The sequence below is a fragment of the Symphalangus syndactylus genome, chromosome 7 (genome assembly GCF_028878055.3).
Source record: "Symphalangus syndactylus isolate Jambi chromosome 7, NHGRI_mSymSyn1-v2.1_pri, whole genome shotgun sequence".
NCBI lineage: Eukaryota > Metazoa > Chordata > Mammalia > Primates > Hylobatidae > Symphalangus > Symphalangus syndactylus.
The window spans coordinates 29,412,951-29,431,284 of NC_072429.2; the positions used below are offsets into that span (position 1 = coordinate 29,412,951).

Genomic DNA, 18,334 nt, shown 5'->3' on the forward strand with positions numbered 1-18,334 from the left:
TGACATCAACTTACAGTTGCTTTGCCTAACATGCAGAGTTCTATTAGGATCTGCCTTACATTGAGTGCTGGTCCCCAGGAGAGTTTGGGCAAGGAAGGACTGTGATATTGTTCCTTCAATCTTGTTTCTTTTTTTCTTTTTTTTCTTTAGTGCCTATGATGTGCTAGGCACTGAGGATAAGCAGTAAATCAAAGCCAACTCTCATGAAGCTTATATCCAGATGGGGAAAGAGCACAGATCACAAGAAAACAAATGAATAAAGTGGTAGCAGATTATGCACCAGGCACAGTGGCTCAAGGCCTAAAATCTCAGCATTTTGGGAGGCCAAGGTGGGAAGATCACTTTAGGAAAGGAGTTTTGAGACCAGCCTGGGTAACATAGCAAGGCCTCGTCTTTACCAAATCTGAGCCTGGGAGTTTGAAGCTGCAGTGAGCTAGGATCACACCACTGCATTCCAGCCTGGGGGACAGAGCCAGACCCTGTCTCAAAACACAAAAAAACAAAACAGATTATGCAATTGGGGGCAAGGTTAGTCTTGGAGAGACACATTACGCTTGGTGGTTAAACCAGATATCGGCTTTGCTCTTCCTGGCTGTGCGACCTTGGGCAATTATTTAACCTCTTTGAGTTCCTTTCCTCATCTACAAATGGGAATTAAAAACATATCCAACTTGAGGATTTGTGAGGAGTTAGAGAATTCACAGGAAGCACCTACTATGCCTGGTGCCTGGTAAGGGCTCAGGTGTTAACTAGGGATGAGTTGTCTTCAACTGACTCTATTTCTAAAACTATCTTTCCCACTCTACCAAGGGTGTTAACTACCACAGACACAGTAGGGGCTTCACTGGCAGTCACATTCATTCAGATTGGAGACTGCCCTTCCAGCCCTAGAAAAACCAGTTTAATCACTCCATGCTCAAGGAAGGTCAAGACACGAGTATCAAGTAAATATAATCTGTACTCTTTATTCTTGACCCTGCAGACCACACTCTTAGGGCCCTCAGTTTACTGCCATTCTCAAGATCCAACTTGTTGCATTGCTTTTAATTACAGACGGAAAGCCACATTCATCAAAAACGGGATTTGAGGCTGAAGAGTCAGGGAAGAAGTCTGCTGGTCAGCCAAACCTTGGAGCTCCAAGGCCAGCAGGAATTTACCTGGGCTTGGCCCACTTAGGGCACAGGATATAAACACAGAGTGCAGGTAGAGTCAGTCACACAGGGGAGGCCCTGCACCAACCTCGGGGCTGAGGATCAAGTCTTCCCTCTTTCCAGATATACCAGCCCACTAATTTCCCTTTCTAATGGTTCTTTTCCAACCCCCACACTCTTGCGGCTAGAAGGGAGATGGGATGGGAAGGAATAGTAATTATCTCTCTCTCCAGCTGCTCTGGTTTTTTGTATGCCTCTGGCCAAATGTGAGGGGACCAAAGGTACTCCCCATAGCAGGTGGTGTTGGAACAGTCAGAGCATGCTGCTTCCCAGTGTGGGCAGCTCATCAGTGGCGCGGGGGACTCGGTGGCAATCTGGTCAACAGCTAGAATGCACCGCATGCCAAGTCTGCACCTCCACTTGGCCATTGAGATTCACAGCTGATCCCACTGTCCAAGCCTTTAAGGCTGCAGCCCAGAAATTACCCCTGAGCTCTTTTCTCCTAAGTTCCCGGATGAGCACCAGAGTCAACACAAAAGTTAGTCCCTAGTAACCAGAGAGCCTGGGACTGCCTTCTGCCAAATCCCAACTTTGCTCCTCATCCTCTTCCCACCTCCCCAGATCACAGATTGGTTGACTCCTTGAGGAATAGAAAAGCGCGTTCTGCCAAATTCTAGCTTGGCAGCCAGGCCACTTTGAAGCAGTGAATTTGCTGTTCTTTTTTCAGAGTAAGACAACATGAAACACTGGGTTTGGCCACCAGAGTTTGGCTGTGGCTCTATTATTGTTTTGTTTCCAGTTCTGTGATTACTGCCTTTATGTCTCAGTGACTGACTCCTTAGGATGTAAGTAGAGGGGGAAGGGGTGATGGTGGGATGGACTGGGTGGATGCCGAGGTGCTGACTGCTAGGCTGGAGTGCTCGGGGAATGAGCTGGTTGAAATTTTTCCCTGAGACATCAAGTGGCTTTCACAGTAAGGAGGTCAGCTGAGGTCTTGCTTCTGCCTCCAAAGAGGAAGTGACAAGAGCAACAGGATATTTTACATTGGTTGTGTCCCTGTCAGCTCTGGATAGGGAGGCATGGCCAATTGCTCTCTGGGCCTCTGGGAGCCAGCTCTATGTCATCCTTGGGCTAGAAAACAACAACAATGGAGATTCCATCTCAGGAGGAGAATTGGTGTGAAGGAACTCCCAATGACCAATATCTCAGGGAAGTCCTTGGACTGTGCTACATTCAATGGGTCAGACTCCATCTTCTTCCCAACGGCATAGAGATGGCACCGAAAGAATGAATGAGAAGGGAGGTCCGGGGGACCTGCAGACACTGATGTAAACTTGGGTATTTGGTCACTGAGTCTGTTTCCAGGAAGTTCTGCCACCACTGCTATTTGGGTAGAGATTTTTCTCCTGGAAACAGTGATGAGGTATAAATGAACTTCTCAAGAAAAGAGAGCCCATTGGTAACAGTTGCACTGGAAAATAACCAGGTGGTTTTGAAATTGGGAGGTCAGCCTGTACCATCAGGCTCATCCTCTCACTCACATATTCCAAGCTTCAAGAATGGATTATAAATACTTTGGGTTTCTCTTCTGGCAATGAGGTGCTGGCAAGTTCTATATTGTCCACAAGGACATTCTTATCTTCCAGTCTAATGACAGTCGGTTCCGGGGCAGGAGAAGGGGGTGGGTTTTTGTGCATGTGGGGCAAGCTGGCGCAGCTGATGTCCAGGTCTTTGAAAGCATGCAGCATGAACACGCCCAGGATGATGGTGACAAAGCCCGAGAGGGTGCCCGCAATGTCCACAGCAGACATGCTGTACCACTCCTTGAAGAGGACGATGGATGAGGTAACGACCACCGTGGTGAAGAACACGTAGTAGATGGGGAACACCAGGGAAGTGTTGAAAATGTCCAGTGCCCTGTTGAGGAAGTTGACCTGAGTGCTGAGGGACAGTGCCAGGATAAGGGACAGGATGTAGGGGAGTGGGTGCCGGACAACTGGCAGCCCCTGGAAGAAGTTCTTGATGGTGATGCCCAGTCCCTTGACAGCAGCCACGGAGAATGCCCCGATCACAGAGCAGATGATGATGTAGATGAGGATATTCCTTTGCCCGTAACGTGGGGCGATGACAAAGATGAGGATGAGGCATGACACCAGCAGAAGCACAGCAAACACGATGAACCCTTTGGGAGGAGAGGGAGAAGGATCACTCAACTGTGGAGGGTGCAGGCAGTGTCTAGGGCCCAGACTCATGGCAGTGGGAGGTAGCATTAAGATCGTGGGCTCTAGAGTCAGACAAACTTGGGTTCCAGTCCCAGCTTCATGACTTCCTAATAACTTGGTTAGGTTGTTAAACCCCCAAAAACTCGGTTTCCCCATTTGTAAAAGAGGACCAACAATAGGATCATCCTCATAAAGCTGTTCTGTGGGATTCAGTGAGATAATGTATATAAAGCATTCATAACAGTGCCTGGCACATAATAAACACTTATTAATGGTACCCATACATATCAGGCCAGGAAGCCTTTAAGCTAGCCTTGCTAACAAGTACCAGCCCATTACCGTTTCTTCTTTAGCTTGCATTCTCCTCTAGGTGGCAGCACCTGAGATGGTCAGAACCCAATCTGACCTTTTATGGGGCAGTGGGGGGCGTTCAACCTCCAGTATTTTCCTGCTCTTCGGGGGCTTGGAGTCTACCTGTGTCTTTCATCTTGGAAGCCATCTCCATGATGGTAGTGACCTTCTCTTCCTCAGGGGCATGTATCACCATCACTGTGCTGCCGGCCACACAGATCACACAGCCCAGCTTCCCCAGCAGGTTCAGGCTCTCCCCCAGGAAATATGAGGAGAGGATGGCACTGCACGTGGAAATGGGAGAAGGGGATTAGAGCAGCCATGCCTGTCCCAGAGTCCCAAAGAAAAATGGGGCCTGAGCAAGCACTCACAGAGAACAACAGATCAGAACTCACTACTCTCTCACGTGGAAGTTTTTCTTCCAAGAAAACTTACGTTACCATGGGCAAGTCATGTGACCACCCTAGGCCTCATTGTCCCTGTCTGCAAAATGGGGATGCTAATAATATCCACGGGAGACATTGTTCTTAGAAACTAAATGAGATAATGCACAGAAAATGCACAGTACAGAGCTGGTACCAAAGAATAGACACAGCTGTCACATATGGAGGGCTTAGCATGTGCTGAACATTCTGAATGTATCCCACGTATTAACTCATTTAATCCTCACAGCATCCCTAGCTGAGGCCAAGAGAGGTTAAGCAACTTGGCCAGGGTCACCAGGTTCTAAGAGGCCAGGCCGGAATTCTAACCCAGGTAGTCTAATTCCGGAGTCAGGGGGCTTAACTGCTATGCCACGTTGCCACTCAAATAAACACTCATCAAATGTCTGATAGTTTTAAATATAGTTGATAGGAAATATCTCTGTTTCCCGCCGCCCCCAGTCCTCTTGACCTGGGGTCAAAAAATGTTTGATATAGAAACTCATTTCTGGGAGTGTTACAACATTTGCTGGAGGAATAGAAATGCAGGCGAATTTCTTCCATTTTAGAGACTGAAACTATTCCCAAACAGAAGAGTTGGAAGAACACTTCAAAATGCTCTTGTCTAACTGCCTTCCCAATGGGCACATCCTCTCTTAGCACTGCCAACAGATGGCTCTCAGCTTTGGCTTATAGATACCTCTGGTGGCAGGGAGCCCACCCCTTCCCAAGCCAAATGAGGCCATTGTAGGTTTGCTCTAATCATTTACCAAAAACGTGCCTTCTGGTAATTTCTATTTTTTGCTCCATCTCTGCTCCTGGGGTCATTCATAACACATCTATTATTTCATTTGTATAAGCCAGTGTGAACAACCTCAGTGACAATCACAGGTACCATGTCTTAGGCATTTATTACCTACTATGTATGGTGCTAGGAACTTCCCATCTATCACACTAGCATCTCACAGCTCTTTGCAAAGTGAAATATACTATCTCCAGTTGATAGATGAGAAGACTGAATCTCAAAGAAGTTAAAATGACATGGCAAGGTCAAATAACTAGCAAGTAGTGGAACCAGGAATTGAGCTCGAGTCCTTTCTAATTATAAAGCTCATGGGTTTTCTTCTATGCCTCATTGAAGAGGATCCTTGTGACTTCCCTGAGTCTTCAATTTCTGGGCAAATCATCTCCAGTTCCTTGCTGCACCGTGGTGACATGATTTCCATTCCCCTCACATCCTCGAGCCGAGCCAGCAGAAGTGAGAAAGGAGGGGAAAAAAATCACGGGCAAGCCTCGTATGATCATGGGGGCATGCTTCTGTCTCTTCACGAAGGTGGCATTAGTTTAGGGTAAAAACCTATTGGCTATCTCGGGACACAATTAGCCTCAAAAATCCTGGTTCAAGTTGTCAGGAGAGAGGAGATCGATATCTAAGCTCTCCTGTCTGTCTTCTGTCTTTCCTCGGAAACTACCAAAAACATTTTGGCCACAATGTCCCATTCAAGAGATTATTCATGCAGGCAGGGGCCACACACTGGAGGATTTTATGGCTCTCCCAATTTCCCCCGGGTAGGAATTTGCAAACTAATCGGATATGCAATTATGGTATCACAGCTACATCAGCTGTGTTAGGCCAGTTATACAGCATGAGTCAGGCCAGTTGTACAGCATGCGTTCTATTTGTTTTTTGAGTGTGTAAATGTTGCAAAATTTTCATCAAGACAGTAAAACAAATCATGGGTACTGGGTGTGGTCCACTATGATTTACCAGCATTCCAAGGCTAGGCCAACAATCAGAGTCTCCTTTGAATGGGGCTCCAGGACCCCCACAGAGGAGCTGGCTCTGTGTTTGTAGCTTAGGGGGACTAGGAGCAGTGGGAAGCACAGACATTTAGTATCAGTTATTTTTAAAACTATCAAACATTTGTTGAGTGTTTACTTGAGAGGCAACGTGGCATAGCAGTTAAGCCCACTGACTCTGGAATTAAGATTGCCTGGGTTAGAATCCTGCCTGGTCTCTTAGAACCTGGTGACTTTGGCCAAGTTGCTCAACCTCTGTTGGGCTCAGCTACAGATGCCATGAAAATTAAATGAGTTAATATGCATGATACATTCAGAATGTTCAGCACATACTAAGCCCCAACCATGTGATAGCCATGATTATTGTTTAGTACCAGCTCTGTACTGTGCATTTTCTGTGCATTATCTCTTTCAATCCTCAGAACAATGCCTCCGGTGGGTATTATTGGCATTCCCATTTTGCAGATGGGAAAAATGAGGCTTCGAGTGACTAAGTGGCTTAAATGACTTGCCTGTGGTAACATAACTACTAAGTGGCAGAGCGAGGATTAGAACTCAGGCAGCGTTAATCCGGAGCACATGCTCTTAACTTGTACGCCACATCTATTGCGGCACCAAAATACTGACATGCGCCATTCATTCTGGTGACGGTGGAAGCCCTTCCAACTGGTTTGGGCTTGGCCTGCCTCTCTATTACCCAGTCAAGGGGATGCTGGGGCAAGAGGCAGCAAACATTCCCAGGGTCTATAGCTCTCAACAGCACACTGCCTCTTTCTGGAGGCTGAGACCAACCCAGGTCCCTGATTGCCAAGAGGCAGTTGACCCCACTTGGCAATTCCAGACCTCAACAAACTGAAAAGGGAACAGAATAAGAGAGAGCTAGAGAGGGGACAATAACCTTATGAGGACACTCAGTGCTCCCAGAGGTGTGACGACTGTTGCAGGTGCAAATGCATAGGCTCCAAAGTTGGCAACTTCTCCAGCAGCCACTAGGAAATGAAGGGAGAAAAGAGGTTAGTATGGCACAGAAGCACCATCTCCATTCCAGACGAATCATACCGTGTGCAACCGTCTGGAGCATCCCAGACCAGCATTCTTTAAAATCCTGATCCGTATTCTGGAGAGTCTGATCGAAGGGTCAGTCCCAGTCTATCTGGATCAGATCCTTCCATTTTAAAGATGGTGAAGCTAAGGCTCCAAGCCCAAGGTCACATGACATGCTTATGGGGTAGAAGCCCTCTTGTTTTTTAGGCCTCTTGGCTTCTAGTCCAGGCACAGTTAAATTTGTCTCAGGGACTGCCAGTATTTTGGGCTAAATTTTTAATTTAAATTCTAGGAAGTGTTAATTATCAAAGGAAGAAAGAGTTACAATTATTGGTTCTCCAGGTACCAATTGGTCCATGGACACTTCTTTTCCCCTCTTTTCCAGGGAAATTTTGAACAATCTGGACTGAGAGGCAGGTGGTTAGAAAAATCTGACATTCCTGGCTGGGCATGGTGTCTCACGCCTGTAATCCCAGCACTTTGGGAGGCCGAGGCGGGCAGATCACCTGACCAACATGGAGAAACTCTGTCTCTACTAAAAATATAACAACAACAACAAAAATTAGCCAGGTGTGGTGGTGCATGCCTGTAATCCCAGCTACTCGGGAGGCTGAGGTAGGAGAATCGCTTGAACCCAGGAAGCAGAGGTTGCGGTGAGCTGAGATTGCACCATTGCACTCCAGCCTGGGCAACAAAAGCAAAACTCTGTCTCAAAATAAACAAACAAACAAACAAACAAACAGGAAAAGGAAAATCTGACATTCCCAAAGGGACTAAGTTCTTTCTTTCTATCTGAGTTTCCAGTTTGTAAACTCCTGAGTTAATACACAGGAGAATGCTTAGAAAGTTTAGCAGATAGTAAGCCCTCAATATGTGATAGCTGTGGTTATCGGAAAAGTGTCTTTTCCATCTCTCTGCTGATAGAGAACCACCTGGGTCTCCCCTTTAAAAGCAGATAGTCACTGGGGTAGCTCTGGCTGAGATGGGGATCAAAACTTGATGTAAGTGGATTATGAATAGAAACCTGGTTAATTTTCCACCTAAAAGAGTCAGGGTTTGATAGCAGGAGAGGGTGGGTGGAAAGTGGGGGAAATGTGTGACCAGCTATGTTCTAAGTGGGCCAACACATTAACTGCCTGTGGACTGGGGGAATTTGGCCTAGGAGTCCCAGCTTCTATCATGTAGAAGTCAAGAGTCCACTACCAACAGGCAGTGATATTATCGAGCTATGTTTAAAGGGAAGTTGAGAAAATACACCTTCATCATTGCCAGCTCTGTGCAAACCTCTCTGGGAGTAGACGCTTCATAGATGAAGACTGGCTTTGATGGTAAGACGTTCTCCCTGCAAAGGTTGTCAAGGTTTTCCCCTGGGAATCTGGGCCTCAGATTCACACTTGCCATACTAGAGACAAAAATGCCCCACCCATCCCTCCCTTTGTCTCCAGCCCTGCTATCAATAGGCCACTGTTATTAGTAACAAACACCCACTTACTGGTGAGAAATCCAGCCCACCACATTGCATCTTTCAGGTAGCCGAAGCCTCCGTCTACTGTGGAGGGAATGGACACAAAGTTAGGATGGAACTTGGCCACACTTTCTCAGGCACCTTTCCTAACTCTCTGCTCACTCCCTGGCCTCTAAGGGCTGCTCCTTGAGGCTTGGTTCTGGGCCTTCTCCTGGGTGGGTTCATTTGTTCCTAAAGTTTTAAATACCATCTATATCTGGTGCCTCTGTATCTGTAGCCTGGACCTTCCTTCTGAGTCCAGGTGTATTTCCAACTGCTTACTTCACATCTCCTCTTGGATTTCTCACAGCCATTTCAATTTCTGTCCTAAATGGAGCTCTTGGTTTTAAATATGCCCCACCCACCTGCCAAATGAAACATAGTAAGTGGCACTCTCATTTATCCAGTTGCTTAAGCCAGAAACCAGGGAATTGCCCTTTGACTCTTCTCTCCCTCCTTCTGCATCCAGTCCATCCTGGTAACTCTGTCTCCAAAAAGATCTCGCATGTGTCCACTCCGCTGCCACCTGCCACACCAAGGCACTGTTATCCCTGCTTCAGGTTGAGGCAAGAGCCTCCTTCATAGTTACTCTGGTTCCACTCTTGGCCCTTTAATAACCGATTTTTCTTTTCATGGCAGCCAGTCGTCTTTTAAGAATGCAAATCAGATTATGCCACTCCCCAACTTATGGCTGGCCAATGGCTTCTGAGTGCTCTCAGGATAAAGACCAGAATCCTTAACAAGACCATGCATAGTTTTGGCCCTGCTCACCTGTCCAAGTGCATCTCCTGCCACTCTTCTCCTCTCTCCTAGCTCTCCAAAAATGATGAGATCTTTTCTGCCTTGAGGCCTTTGCACATGCTTTCCCTGTGTCCAGAATACTCTTCCTACTAATATTTGCCTAAACTTACACTCACTCTACAGGTTGCTGTGTGAATGTTGCTTCCCCTACCGATGTCATCTCTGACTCCCTGATTTCTATTATTTCCTGTTGGAGTTCCCTCTCTCCCTCCCTCCCCCCCTCCCTCCATCCTTTCCTTCCTTCCTTTCTCTCTCTCTTCCTTCCCTCCCTCTCTCCTCCCCCCTTTCTTCCTTACCTTTTTCCTTCCCTCCTTCCCCCACTACAGGGTCTCACCCAGTCACCCAGGCTGGAATGTGCAGTGGCACCATAGCTCAATGAAGCCTCAAACTCCTGGGCTCAAGGGATCCTCCCACCTCAGCCTCCTGAGTAGCTGGGACTACAGTCATATGCCACCATGCCTGGCTAATTGAAAAAAATTTTCTGTACAGATGGGGTCTTGCTGTGTTTCCCAGGCTGGTCTCAAACTCCCGGACTCAAGTGATCCTGACACCTCACCCTCCCAAAGTGCTGGGATTACAGGTGTGAGTGACTGCACCCAGCTGGGCTTCTCTCATAACACCCAGCTCTTCTCTTTCATGGCATTGTTGTTTATAATTTTAGTTGATCTTCTTATTTTATGACATTTCCGCCAGTAAAATGGAAGCTCCACAAAGCCAGGAATTGCGTCTGCTTTGTTCAGGACCTGGCACATAGTCAATACTCAATAACGTTAGCAACAAAGATGATGATAATGATGGATGATGATAGATGGGTTTGAGGCAGTTTCATAAAAATCCAAAAATTTATGTTGCGTTTTGGGAACGCTCACTTTTCTAAGGAAAAGTTCTCTTGTTTTCATCAGGCTCCTAAAAAGGTCAGAATTTCCCATAAATGTTAAGAACTCTGAGAGCATTTTACTCTAAGGGTTGAAATCACAGAAGATACTGAAATAGCAGATTGGAGAAAAAAACGGACTCCAGGAAAGTTGTCGTTCTGAATGGTCAATGATACCTTCTCTGAGCACAAGCAGAAATTTCCCTGGCACTGTGGGAGGTCTCTGGCCTTTTGAACACTTGTCTAGAAGTGAAGGGTGGAATGGCAATAACCATTATTCCCGACGTCATCTCTGCACCTCACAGCTATTCATTTTGCAGCACACATGGGCTCTAGACCTGTACCTCTAACTGTGGGAACCTCTCACTGAGATAACAGTAATACCAATACTAGTGCTACTCTGTGCTAGATATGATTCTAACTATGTTGCATTTTCTTATAACCCTTCAGGCTGGTACTGTTCTTATCTCCATTTTATAGATGAGGAGACTGAGGCATAGAAATAGATACTTTTCTTGCCCAGAATTGAATCACCAGGAATTGAGGAGCCAGAATTAGAACCCTAATAGTCTGCTTCCAAAGTGCAACATCCCACAGAAACATTAAATTGAACATGTCCAAACTTGAATGCATCATCTTCCCATAAACCTGTTCCTCCTTCTACACTCTTCATCTCAAGAAATAGCACCTTCATCGCCCCAGTTGCTCAAGTCAAAAGCATGAGTCATCCTTGATTCCTTCCGCCACCCCTCCTCCCTTGCTTGAAGCCAGTCTGTATCAAAGCTGGTAAGTTCTACCTTCAAAAACTAGCTTTGAAATCCACCAGTTGTCTCCATTCCCATTTCCGTCTCCCGGGCCCAAGTTCTGTCCTTTCACTCACCTACTTGGCCTCCCGGGCTTCAGGCTTGTCCTCTTCACCCAGCAACCAGGGATCTTTTCAAATTGCAAATTAGACTGTCACTCCCCTGCCTAAAACCTTTCAGTCACTGAACAATTGCACTCAGGCTCTGTGCTTCCATTTACCAGACCCTTCATGAGTTGGGCCTTCACTCACTGTGCACCCCTCCTGCTCCTGCCATTCTGAATGACTTTTGTTTTCTAGTATCACTCAAGTTCTCTCACCTCTGGGCCTTTGCACATGTTATTCCTTCTGCCTGGAACACTGTCTCCCTATTTCCCCTTTTACCTTACTGTCTCCTAATCATCTAGGTCTCAGAGATCATCTCTTCTAGAAAAACCTCCCCTAATCCCCCAAGTCTGGGCTTTACACATCCCTCCAAAATATTCCCCCATTGCAGGCTGTGTTTTCCCCATGATGGCACTTAACACATGATAAAACAACTGCCTATTGACTCATCTGTCTCTTCCATTTGACTGAAGGTTCCACGAGGACACTGAATCCCCATGTCTAGCATTGTCCCTGGCATACAGCAGGCATGCGATAAATGGTGATTAAATGAATGAGTCATTTTGCACAGGATTCCTTTTCTCAAGCACTGTTTCACGGAAAAACATCTTATTTTCCAAACAAGCAAATCCCTTGGGGTCACACACTTCACCATTTTTTGGCAGCCCAGAAGGGAGCTCAATTGGATGCTAAGTGAGGGCACACCAGCATCTGACATTGTTCTGAGCAGAAGTATCTATTCCCATTTTGCAGAGAAGCTGCAACTTGCCTGTGATGACATTGGTGGGAAGTAAGACCAAGACCAGACCTGCAGTATCTGATTCTTGGTCCTGAGACTTGTCCCTTCCCTCCTCTAATAAACACATCATGAAAGTCTCAGGAAAGATTGGATTCTAAAGGAAGGCCTCCTGTTGGCTCTCTAAACTGAGACCTCCTATTGGAGGCCTTCCTTTATAACCCTAAACCCTAACCCTGCTGGCAGGTGGGATTCCAGACAGGGTTGACAATGAGCCTTTTGTACCTTGCTGAGGTCATCCTCTTAGACTGCAGCCCTGGACCTCGTGAGGGCTCAGCTGCCCTGTGCCCTAACCTCTCCTGGCCCAGGAACCTACCAGCTCGAGTGGCTCCTGTGGCCACAAGTCGCAGGAGGCCTTTCTTCTTGAGGATGACGCTGCTGCCGATGAGGAAGCTAGACAGGAAGGCCAGGCCCAGGCCGATGTAGAAGCCATAGTTCTGCCTGATCCTTTCCTGCCAGCTGTGAAAGGTGGCATTGCTGGGCACCTCAGGGCTGAGATCACTGACAATCTGGCACAGGACTTCTTGGGAGGAGCAGTAGAGGTGGAGCAGAGAACCTGGATGGGAAGACCACAGTGAGAGAGTCACACTGGGGACATTTGCACACTTTTAAAATATTGGAATTGGCCACTGTTTCAAACCCTGTGCTTCTGCTACTGCAGGGCTATACCTCTATACTGTGCCTCCACCTAAAAATAATTATGTTCAAGTGAGTGCTTACTCTAGTTAGGGGCTTTCTTTGCATGACCACAACAAATTTGTACCACCATGTGTCAGATAACAAACCTGGGCACAAGGGCAGACCCTCAGTCAGAAGAAGTACACAAGTTCAATGAAACTGCAAAGAATAGCCAATAATTCTCCAGTGCTACTATTCACATGGTCCTCTGCTCTGGGGTTTTCCAGGAGGGTTTCTAATGACCACTTGGAAGCAGGCACAACAATCTTTTCTAGGCTTTTAGTTGAAGAAACCAAAGCTCTGGTAAGTTTAGTGACCTGCCCAAAGCCAAAACATGGGTACTGAATAGTGAAGCCAGTGTCAGATTCTAAGCTTATCTGATGCCAAAGCCCAGGCTCTTAACCATCACACACACCTCAATAAAGCAGGTAGCATCTGGCCTCCTAAGAGGCTTTTTGTTTGTTTTTGGTTTTGGTTTTTGGGTAGAGATGGGGGTCTCACTATGTTGCCCAGGGTGGTCTCGAACTCCTAGCCTCAAGCTATCCTCCTGCCTCAGCCTCCCAAAGCATTAGGATTACAGATGTGAGCCACCGTGCCTGGCCCTAAGAGGTATTTTAAAATAGAAAACATTTAAAAATTGGGAGATTTTCCATGAAAATTCAGATGTGAGGCTACGGTGAAAAATCAGATCTGCTTACCACATTGGGCCCTCTTCTAAGGCAACAACTGGCTGCAGCTGGGCAGTGTTGCCCCCTAAAATAGGACATACTTTCTGCAGTTCCCCAAGAGTCTTATCTGGCTCCTTTCAGTAATTTCTAGCATGTGCTTGGCCTTTGTAGGCATCTGAGTTTGTGACCTCTGGAGGTAGCCTCTTTCAAGCTGTGTGTCACCAAGGCCCAGGTCCCTATGCCAAGGATGTAAGCCTCAACCTAGAACTCCCAGCCAGTGCCTAGAAAGGCCCCAAAGTCCATGGTCAAGCAGCTGTGTCTCTGGCACATCTGCAGTGCAGAGTGGCATCTTGGTGGAACAGACTAAGGGCAATGTTGACCTTTCTTCCATGACACAGACCCATGAATAATAGAACTTGAAGAGCCCTTAGAAAGCAGTCTAAATTCTTATTTTCACTGGGGAAACTGAGACCCTGAGAAGGGGAAGGGCTTGCTTAAGTCACCCCAACATCTGGCGAAAGATCTGGATCCAGCATCCACTAGGGCACATCCATGTGTCTTTTGCAGTGTGATATCTCTCTTTCCAAAACTCGTGTCACAATCAAGGGATGAGACAAGAGGCATCTCAGTCCCTAATCAGACTTGTTCTGCACTGCTCATTCCTGTTTCTCCAGCTCAGGCTTCCTTGTCCAAGAGCTGAATCTGGGGAGTTCCCTGAGCCCAGGAAATGAGCCAGAACCTGAGAGGACATGGGCTAGGGGAGGTGACTCCTGAGAGGAAGACCAAACTCATCCCCACACCCTTCCCCTGCTCCCTGAAGGTGCACCTCTAGCAGATGGAGCTAAAGAACCCTCTATCGATGGACCTGGCTGTCACAGTAAAGCCTGCAGCACCCAAGGGCTCAGCACCCTCTATTGAGTCAAGTTCTCCCACTGCAGTGAAAAGTAAAAGACAGAGGGCTGATGGCCAAAGTAATCCAATTCTGAGCATGGGCCAGATGATTCCTGTCATCTCTTCCAGAATATGCTAGGACTGGGGAACACATTCTGGCCTAGAGAAAAGGTGAGGCTGAAAATGCCTGCCTTGTTCAGGAAACCAAAGTCAGACACCTAACAGGCTGGCTTTGAAAGCTTCACTGTAGAAGGGAAGAAGCTAGAGAAACAGGGACATCCCACAGCCTGCAGTACAGAGCCACACCAAGGAAGGAGTTGAGGTTTTACTGTCCACCAGCTCTGGATCTATATTCCATTTCCTCACTGTATTACCTTGAGCAAATTATTAGCTGCTCAGAGCCTCAGTTTCTGGATCTTTAGAATGGGGATAGCAAGATAATAAAATAATAATACCTACCTACTTTCTAGAGTTGTTTTAAGGATTCAGTGAGATAATGCAGGTAAAGGGCCTAGTCCACTACCTGCTTTATGGTCAGAACGCAATACGAAGCCAGCAGTCTTTCTTTACCCCTTCCTGTGGTTCTTTCTCTTTCTTTTCCAAAGACAAGACCGTCCTGTGGTGGTCCTCCCACTGACCCAGAGAGAAAGCCCAAACTGCGCAGGTACTAAAACCTGAAGCAACTACACATTAAAAACACAGAATCCTCCCCCCACCCCCACCACCTCTCAGGGTGTCTGCTGTCGTCAAAATGCCTGCCCCCCACTAACCCCCCATCTCAACCCAGGGGACATACTTTCCTTCCCTGACTCCCCTCAGCCACCCCAGCTGCGAAGATGAAAGTGAAGTCTCAGCCAGAACTTCAAAGCTGGGTGGGAGCCACCTCGTGCTGGCCCTGCCCCTCCCCAGCTTTGGCCCCCCTGGGAGGAGAAGATTCGAGGGAGAGGGGTGGCAAGGAGGGGAGGGCGCCAAGCGCGGAGCCCGCCTGGTCCCCAGCCCTGCCGTACGCACCGTTCTCGCAGCTGGTGTTGCTGACCCGCAGCTCCATGGGGACCGGGGTACACGAACCGACGCGCGGGCCGACGGCGCCCGGGCTCCCCAGCTCCGGAGCAGGTGGCCGCGACTTGTCCCCCGCGTGGCTCGCGCGCGAGAAGCCGCCGGGGTCCGGACCCAGGGGTGGAGAAAGTGACGCGTCCCAGAGTGGGAGAGTCCCCGGGGAGGAGTCACCCGGCGTCTTGGGCAATTCCGGGGGCAGGGGGCCCAGGGCTTGGGCCGCCCGCAGAGGGGCGCATGCCTTCCCGGGGTGAGGACGCTGCCAGGCTCCCAGCTCTGGAGTCACCGCCCCGTGCCAGGGGCAAGAGGTGAGGAGGCGGGTTCCCCGGCACCGCCCCTCCGATGCCTGCACCGGCACCCAGCTCCATTCCCAGTGAAAGAGTACAGGGGACCTGGATGGCTGGAGAAGGGGCAACTTTCCGCCGAGGTGGAAGTGGCAACGTAGGGGTTGGAAGTGGGTACTGCTGCCAATTGGGAACCTGGGTTCCTTCTTTTCCTTCCTTCTCGCCCTCCCACCCTCCCCCTCTCCTTCCTCCCCTCCACCTTTCCTCCCTTCCTCCCATTCCACCCTCCTGCCCTTCCTCCCTTCCTTCTGCCCTGCGACCTCCTTTCCTTGCCTTACCCATTCATTGATTCAACCTAGGTCTGATCTGTGCTGGTAGGTAACAGGTACATAGTGAGTGCCTAATAAATGCTCAATATATATTTCTGTCTAATGAATAGATAATAGGAGCTTGGTAAATTAAATGAAAGAAGTGAATGAAGTGATTGGAGACCAAAAGGAGTCAGACTATTCCCTGTCCCCCAAGTACCTTATATTTTAATGGGGGAAACAAAATGTGATCATCTCTTAAAGACCAATGTTTTTGAAATTACCACTTTAAAATTATTTACACACACACACACATACAGACGTTGTGATGGAAAGCATATTTATTACTATGGGTAACAGTAAAAAGCAAGTTAGAAAAACACTGACCTGGAGCATAAAAATACGTATGTAGAGTTTGCGATAGGCCAGACAGAGTTCTAAGTGCTGAAAAATTCCAGTTCATTTAATCTTCATGACTGCCTTATAATGTACAGAATTTTATTATTTACCAAAAGGAAACTGAGGCACAAAGTGCTCAAGTAACTTGCTGGGGATCTCAGCTGAGAAGCAGAAAAGCCAGGATCAAACTCATGCTGTCAGTGGTCACATTAAGCCACCTGGCATTTTACATTGAAATAGACTGCTCCTGGGCAGTGAGGGTGTGGGGCTACTAAGAAAGCAGTGATTGGTTCTGTCAGTGGTGGTCACCGGCTTCCTGGAGGAGGCAGCTTTTAAGAATTGTCATGTATGGAGTCGTCAGCATGGGCCAGACACTGTGCTAACCCCTTTCCAGGCACTGTCTCATCGAAGCCTCCTAGGAGACAGATATCCTTACTCTTTCCATGCTACAGATGAGAGGAAATTGTTATTTTTAAAAATTTTATCATGAGATAATTTTAGACTTATAGAAGAGTTACGAAAATAATATAGAGAGTTCCCATACACCTGTCACCAGCTTCCCTTAATGTTAACATCTTGTATAGGAATAGAAAAAACTGTCCTTTAAATACTCTGAGACACTTGCTCCCAAGGTTGCACAGCTAGTGATCGAGGGTGCCAGGTGTAAACCGAGCTGCTCTGACCCCAAGCCTGTCCTCCTAGCTACCACCCTCCACTGTCTACTTGCGGACCTCTAGCTGGGCCTCCAAGGATGGGTTCTCCCAGCATGGGGCTTCCTCTAACTTGCTGGACGACCTTAAACAAGTTGCTTACTCTACATAAGGATCAATTTCTTTGTCAAATGCAACAGCCCGTTCTCCAAGGGGTGGGGATCGGGTTGGTGAAGGGAGAGGTTAAAAGAGAAAGGGAAATGTGAGACACAGTGAATGTAACAAGCCACGTTTGCCCATTTTACTTGCCGCATAATTTCACAAGCCCTTGATTCTGTAATGATGTGCACCTCTCTGGAAAAATGCTTTGAAAACAAAACAGGATACAGCACAAGGCCCCCACATCTCTTGCCTGAGACACTGTATTTCTTAAAAGATAAATGACCCTAGACCTTGCCTATTCCTACACATAGGATAATGTTTGACAAGGTTAGTGACTATGCCTCTGTCATCTATAACCAGATATACTCTTGCACCCAGACTTTCATGTGATTCTGCTTTACTGTAACTTCTGAGCAAGTTTGATGTAATGTTTGAGCACATACTGCACTTCTGCTACCTGTATATCAGCTATGAGCTAAAACACTGTTTCAGAGCAGTGGGACAGAACCTCTCTGAAAGACTCCTCCCAGACTTTTGTCTTCAGTCTCCAGTCCTCAGTAAGACTTCTGTTTTTTTTTTTTTGAGACAGAGTCTCACACTGTTGCCCAGGCTGGAGTGCAGTGGCTCGATCTTGGCTCACTGTAAGCTCCGCCTCCCATGTTCAAGCGATTCTCCCGCCTCAGCTTCCAGAGTAGCTGGGATTACAGGCGCCCACCACCACACCCAGCTAATTTTTGTATTTTTAGTAGACACAGGGTTTCACCATGTTAGCCAGGCTGATCTCGAACTCCTGACTTCAGGTGTTCCATCTGCCTCGGCCTCCCAAAATGCTGGGATTACAGGCCCTCAGTAAGACTTGTGAATAAAACTAATTTTAATTCCTTAAAAGCATGATTTTCTTTTAGTTGACAGAAGTCATAGCCGTTGCCAACAGAATATATCCAAGTCTGCAGGTGAGTGCGCCCAGGCCCGCCTCTAACTTTGGAGGTGTGTGGTACCACTGTTCAGGTAGAGGTGAACACCTCCAAGACTGTATGAATTTGAACACAGAGCAGCAAGACACTAGATGATTGGCCCTATTCGGAAGTGAGACTTCATGATGAAAAAATATATGCATCCATGCTACCTGCAAGGGAGAATTTGACAAGAGAATTCAACTTATCTTTCTCTTCCCTAAGCATTTCTGCTGTTCAGCTCCTCCTTGTGCTATAAAACAGAGTCAGCACTGAACCTGGAGTGGTACAGCCCTCAAATCCTCACTGCATTCAAACTTGACTGCTTTTGTTCCAAGGACATAGGGTGAGAGATTTGGAGTATTTCCCTCTGGTCCGAACTTTTTTCTTCCTCGCTTTATTGAAGTATGACTGAC

General features: G+C 47.4%; 1 protein-coding gene across 2 annotated transcripts; it reads right to left on the reverse strand.

Moving 5' to 3' along the window:
• Window positions 1–940: 940 nt before the first annotated feature.
• On the reverse strand, window positions 941–15,448 carry NIPAL4 (NIPA like domain containing 4). 2 transcript variants are annotated; one of them, XM_055285478.2, is made up of 6 exons: window positions 15,121–15,448; window positions 12,189–12,428; window positions 8,483–8,539; window positions 6,845–6,935; window positions 3,848–4,008; window positions 941–3,333 (listed from the first exon to the last, which is right to left on the reverse strand). In XM_055285478.2, the coding sequence occupies exons 1-6, from the start codon at window positions 15,155–15,157 to the stop codon at window positions 2,705–2,707; spliced, it is 1,215 nt and encodes a 404-aa protein (XP_055141453.1). In that variant the 5' UTR covers window positions 15,158–15,448; the 3' UTR covers window positions 941–2,704. The 2 variants fall into 2 exon arrangements, with proteins under 2 accessions (XP_055141453.1, XP_055141454.1); XM_055285479.2 differs by lacking the exon at window positions 8,483–8,539 and having other exon boundaries at window positions 15,121–15,445.
• Between the last annotated feature and the right edge of the window lie 2,886 nt (window positions 15,449–18,334).